Source organism: Anolis carolinensis, unplaced genomic scaffold, assembly GCF_035594765.1.
Source record: "Anolis carolinensis isolate JA03-04 unplaced genomic scaffold, rAnoCar3.1.pri scaffold_24, whole genome shotgun sequence".
In the NCBI taxonomy this organism is placed as follows: domain Eukaryota; kingdom Metazoa; phylum Chordata; class Lepidosauria; order Squamata; family Dactyloidae; genus Anolis; species Anolis carolinensis.
This window is the reverse complement of record NW_026943833.1, coordinates 333714-339737: the sequence shown is the minus strand read 5'-3', so window position 1 is coordinate 339737 and position 6024 is coordinate 333714. Positions and strand designations below refer to the sequence as shown.

Sequence of the window (6024 nt, the reverse complement as noted above, 5' to 3'; positions counted from 1 at the left end):
GCTCCATAGTTATCTCCTTCTGAGGATTACAAGTCCCATCATCCCCCTTTATATGAGCATTTAAGGTTCAAGAAGGTTGAGATACCTAGTTGGGATGTTGCCAAGAGTTGGCCATCTTGAGATGGGATACGAGGTCTGTGGCTCCATAGCTATCTCTTTCTTAGGACTACAAATCCCATCGTCCTCCCTGTATGGAAGACCAGAAGGTCCAAAAAAGGTTGAGGAACCTCATGAGATACTTAGTTGGGATGGCGCCAAGAGTCGGCCATCTTGAGATGCAATATGAGGTCTGTGGCTCCATAGATATCTCCTTTTGAGGACTACAAGTCCCATCGTCCTCCCTGTATGGAAGCCCAGAAGGTCCAAAAAAGGTTGAGGAACCTCTTGAGATATGTAGCTGGGATGGCTCCATGATACGGCCATCTTGAGATGGGATATGAGGCCTGTGGCTCCATAGATATCTCCTTCTGAGGACTACGAGTCCCATCGTCCTCCCTGTATGGAAGACCAGAAGGTCCAAAAACGGTTGAGGAACCTCATGAGATACTTAGTTGGGATGGCGCCAAGAGTCGGCCATCTTGAGATGCAATATGAGGTCTGTGGCTCCATAGATATCTCCTTCTGAGGACTACAAGTCCCATCGTCCTCCCTGTATGGAAGACCAGAAGGTCCAAAAAAGGTTGAGGAACCTCATGAGATACTTAGTTGGGATGGCGCCAAGAGTCGGCCATCTTGAGATGCAATATGAGGTCTGTGGCTCCATAGATATCTCCTTCTGAGGACTACAAGTCCCATCGTCCTCCCTGTATGGAAGCCCAGAAGGTCCAAAAAAGGTTGAGGAACATCTTGAGATATTTAGTGGCTCCATAGTTATCTCCTTCTGAGGATTACAAGTCGCATCATCCCCCTTTATATGAGAATTCAAGGTTCAAGAAGGCTGAGGAACCTCTTCAGATACTTAGTTGGGATGGCGACATGAGTCGGCCATCTTGAGATGGGATACGAGATCTGTGGCTCCATAGATATCTCCTCCTGAGGACTACAAGTCCCATCGTCCTCCTTGTATGGAAGCCCAGAAGGTCCAATGAGGTTGAGGAACCTCTTGAGATACCTCTAATTGGGTTAGCTCCATGGATACCTCCTTCTGAGGACTACAAGCCCCATTGTTCTCCCCTATGATGTTGAGGAAGCTCTTGAGATATCTAGAGTTGGGTTAGCTCCATGGATACCTCCTTCTGAGGACTACAAGTCCCATTGTTCTCCCCTATACAAGTCCCAAGAAGGTTGAGGAAGCTCTTGAGATGACTACAGTTGGGATAATAGGCTTCTGGCTCCATAGAGACCTCCATTCAAGGACTAAAAGTCCCATTGTTCTCCCTCTATAGCAGCCCAGAAGGTCCATGATGTTGAGGAACCTCTTGAGATACCTAAAAATGGAATAGGAGGCCTCTGGCTCCATAGAGACCTCCTTACGAGGACTACAAGTCCCATTGTTCTCCCCTTATAGCAGTAAAGAAGGTCCGATGAGGTTGAGGAACCTCTTGAGATACCTAGAATTGGGATAGCTCAATGGATACCACCTTCTGAGGACTACAAGTCTCCTCATTCTTCCCTATGTTGTTGAGGAAGCTCTTGAGATGTCTACAGTTGGGATAGGAGTCCTCTGGCTCCAGAAAAACCTCCATCCAAAGACTAAAAGTCCCATTGTTCTCCCTCTATAGCAGCCCAGAAGATCCATGATGTTGAGGAACCTCTTGAGATACCTCCAATTAGGTTAGCTCCATGGATACCTCCTTCTGAGGACTACAAGTCCCATTGTTCTTCCCTATGATGTTGAGGAAGCTCTTGAGATATCTAGAGTTGGGATTGCTCCATAGATAACTCCTTTTGAGGACTACAAATCCCATTGTTCTCCCCTTGTAACAGTAAAGAAGGTCCAATGAGGTTGAAGAACCTCTTGAGATACCTCTAATTGGGTTAGCTCCATGGATACCTCCTTCTGAGGACTACAAGTCCCATTGTTCTTCCCTATGATGTTGAGGAACCTCTTGGGATACCTCCAATTAGGTTAGCCCCATGGATACCTCCTTCTGAGGACTACAAGTCCCATTGTTCTTCCCTATGATGTTGAGGAAGCTCTTGAGATATCTAGAGTTGGGATTGCTCCATAGATAACTCCTTCTGAGAACTACAAATCCCATTGTTCTCCCTCTATAGCAGCCCAGAAGGTCCAGTGAGGTTGAGGAACCTCTTGAGATACCTCTAATTGGGTTAACTCCATGGATACCTCCTTCCGAGGACTACAAGTCCCATTGTTCTCCCCTTATATCAGTAAAGAAAGTCCAATGAGGTTGAGGAACCTCTTGAGATACCTAGAATTGGAATAGCTCCAAAGATACCTCCTTCCGAGGACTACAAGTCCCATTGTTCTTCCCTATGATGTTGAGGAACCTCTTGAGATATCTAGAGTTGGGATAGCTCCATAGATAACTCCTTCTGAGGACTACAAGTCCCATTGTTCTTCCCTATGATGTTACAAGTCCCATTGTTCTCCCCTTATAGCAGTAAAGAAGGTCCAACGAGGTTGAGGAACCTCTTGAGATACCTAGAATTGGGATAGCTCCATGGATACCTCCATCTGAGGACTACAAGTCCCATTGTTCTTCCCTATGATGTTGAGGAACCTCTTGAGATACCTAGAATTGGGATAGCTCCATGGATACCTCCTTCCGAGGACTACAAGTCCCATTGTTCTTCCCTATGATGTTGAGGAAGCCCTTGAGATACCTAGAGTTGGGATAGCTCCATAGATAACTCCTTCTGAGAACTACAAGTCCCATTGTTCTTTCCTATGATGTTGAGGAAGCCCTTGAGATGCCCAGAGGTGGGTTAGCTCCATGGATACCTCCTTATGAGGACTACAAGTCCCGTTATTCTCCCCTATATAAGGTCCAAGAAGGTTGAGGAAACTCTTGAGATACCTAGTTGGGAGAGTTCCTTAATACTTCCTTCTGAGGACTACAAGTCCCATTGTTCTTCCCTATGATGTTGAGGAAGCTCTTGAGATATCTAGAATTGAGATAGCTCTATGAATACCTCCTTCTGAGGACTACAAATCCCATTGTTCTTCCCTATGATGTTGAGGAAGCTCTTGAGATGCCTAGAGTTGGGATAGCTCCATATAAACCTCCTTCCGAGGACTACAAGTCCCATTGTTCTCCCCTTATAGCAGAATAGAAGGTCCAACGAGGTTGAGGAACCTCTTGAGATACCTAGAATTGGGATAGCTCCATGGATACCTCCTTCTGAGGACTACAAGTCCCATTGTTCTTCCCTATGATGTTGAGGAAGCTCTTGAGATGCCTAGAGTTGGGATAGCTCCATAAATAACTCCTTCCAAGGACTACAAATCCCATTATTCTCCCCTATACAAGTTCCAATAAGGTTGAGGAAGCTCTTGAGATGTCTACAGTTGGGATAGAAGGCTTCTGGCTCCATAGAGACCTCCATCCAAGGACTAAAAGTCCCATTGTTCTCCCTCTATAGCAGCCCAGAAGATCCATGATGTTGAGGAACCTCTTGAGATACCTCTAATTAGGTTAGCTCCATGGATACCTCCTTCTGAGGACTACAAGTCCCATTGTTCTTCCCTATGATGTTGAGGAAGCTCTTGAGATATCTAGAGTTGGGATTGCTCCATAGATAACTCCTTCTGAGGACTACAAGTCCCATTGTTCTTCCCTATGATGTTGAGGAAGCTCTTGAGATATCTAGAGTTGGGATTGCTCCATAGATAACTCCTTTTGAGGACTACAAGTCCCATTGTTCTTCCCTATGATGTTGAGGAAGCTCTTGAGATATCTAGAGTTGGGATTGCTCCATAGATAACTCCTTCTGAGGACTACAAGTCCCATTGTTCTTCCCTATGATGTTGAGGAAGCTCTTGAGATATCTAGAGTTGGGATTGCTCCATAGATAACTCCTTTTGAGGACTACAAGTCCCATTGTTCTTCCCTATGATGTTGAGGAAGCTCTTGAGATATCTAGAGTTGGGATTGCTCCATAGATAACTCCTTCTGAGGACTACAAGTCCCATTGTTCTTCCCTATGATGTTGAGGAAGCTCTTGAGATATCTAGAGTTGGGATTGCTCCATAGATAACTCCTTCTGAGGACTACAAGTCCCATTGTTCTTCCCTATGATGTTGGGGAACCCCTTGAGATGCCTTGAGTTGGGTTAGCTCCATGGATACCTCCTTCTGAGGACTACAAGTCCCATTGTTCTCCCCTTATAGCAGTAAAGAAGGTCCAACGAGGTTGAGGAACCTCTTGAGATATCTCCCACGCTTCCTATGCACCCAAGACAAGGTCTTATAAGCGCCTTCCCTACTTGGAGGACCACAACTGACCCATAGAATCCTCCCCAAAGTCTCAGGTCTCCACAGGAAGTTCTTCTCTCACCCGCAGGAGGAAGGTCCTCGCCCTGCAGGGCTCCAACGGCCTGGACGACGTGGGCGAGATCCGCTGGCAGCTCCTCCTCTGCCTCTTCCTCATCTTCGCCATCGTCTACTTCAGCCTCTGGAAGGGGGTCAAGACCTCCGGGAAGGTAGGAGACCCTCCAGGTCCCACTGTGACAACGTTGGGTTGGGTTCTCCAAGTTGAGTTGAGTTTCATTGTTGAGTTGGCTGGGGTTGTCCACAGATTGGGTTGGGTTCTTGAGTTGGGTTTTTCAATGATTGAGTTCCATTGTTGAGTTGAGTCAGATTGAGATGAGATGAGTTGTGTTGGGTTGGGTTTCCAATGTTTGAGTTGAGTCGGATTCTGTAAGCTGAGTTGGGTTGGGTTCTCCAATGTTTGAGTTGGGATGTTGAGTTGAGTTGGATTCAGTTGTGTTGGGTTGGGTTTCCAATGTTTGAGTTGGGATGTTGAGTTGAGTTTGATTCAGCTGAGTTGAGTTGGATTCAGCTGAGTTGGGTTGGGTTTCCAATGTTAGAGTTGGGATGTTGAGTTGAGTTGGATTCAGTTGTGTTGGGTTGGGTTCTCCAATGTTTGAGTTGGGATGTTGAGTTGAGTTGGATTCAGCTGAGTTGGGTTGGGTTTCCAATGTTTGAGTTGGGATGTTGAGTTGAGTTTGATTCAGCTGAGTTGAGTTGGATTCAGCTGAGTTGGGTTGGGTTTCCAATGTTAGAGTTGCATTGTTGAGTTGAGTTGGATTCAGCTGAGTTGGGTTGGGTTCTCCAATGTTTGAGTTGGGATGTTGAGTTGAGTTGGATTCAGCTGAGTTGGGTTGGGTTCTCCAATGTTTGAGTTGGGATGTTGAGTTGAGTTGGATTCAGCTGAGTTGGGTTGGGTTTCCAATGTTAGAGTTGCATTGTTGAGTTGAGTTGGATTCAGCTGAGTTGGGTTGGGTTCTCCAATGTTTGAGTTGGGATGTTGAGTTGAGTTGGATTCAGCTGAGTTGAGTTGGATTCAGCTGAGTTGGGTTGGATTCAGCTGAGTTGGGTTGGGTTTCCAATGTTAGAGTTGCATTGTTGAGTTGAGTTGGATTCAGCTGAGTTGAGTTGGATTCAGCTGAGTTGAGTTGGGTTTCCAATGTTTGAGTTGGGATGTTGAGTTGAGTTGCATTTAGTTGAGCTGAGTTGGGTTAGGCTTTCCAATGTTTGAATTGCGTTGTTGAGTTGAGTTGGGTTTCCAATGTTTGAGTAGGGTTCAGCTGGATTTCTTTGCGGTTAGTTGAGTTGGGTTGGGTTTTCCAATGTTTTGAGTTGCGTTGTTGGGTTGGGATGTTGAGTTGAGTTGTCCGGTGTTTGAGTTGAGTCTTTGGATTCGGTGTGTTGGTTGGGTTGAGTTGTCTAGTGTTTGAGTTGCATTGTTGAGTTGAGTTGGGTTTCCAATGTTTGAAATGGGTTGAGTTGTTTGATTCAGTTGAACTGAGTTGGGTGGGGATTTCCAATATTTGAGTTGCGTTGTTGAGTTGAGTTGGGTTTCCAATGTTTGCATTGCATTGAGTTGAGTCGGATTCAGT

General features: G+C 45.8%; 1 protein-coding gene across 1 annotated transcript in view; it reads left to right on the top strand.

The window, feature by feature from the left end:
• LOC134294821 (sodium-dependent serotonin transporter-like) overlaps window positions 1–4752 on the top strand; it is a 6279-nt gene extending 1527 nt beyond the window's left edge. Inside the window, exon 3 of the mRNA XM_062966563.1 lies at window positions 4467–4752. Within this exon, the coding sequence (XP_062822633.1) occupies window positions 4467–4752 (286 nt within the window). The remainder of the gene's footprint in view (window positions 1–4466) is intronic.
• The last annotated feature ends 1272 nt before the right edge of the window (window positions 4753–6024 follow it).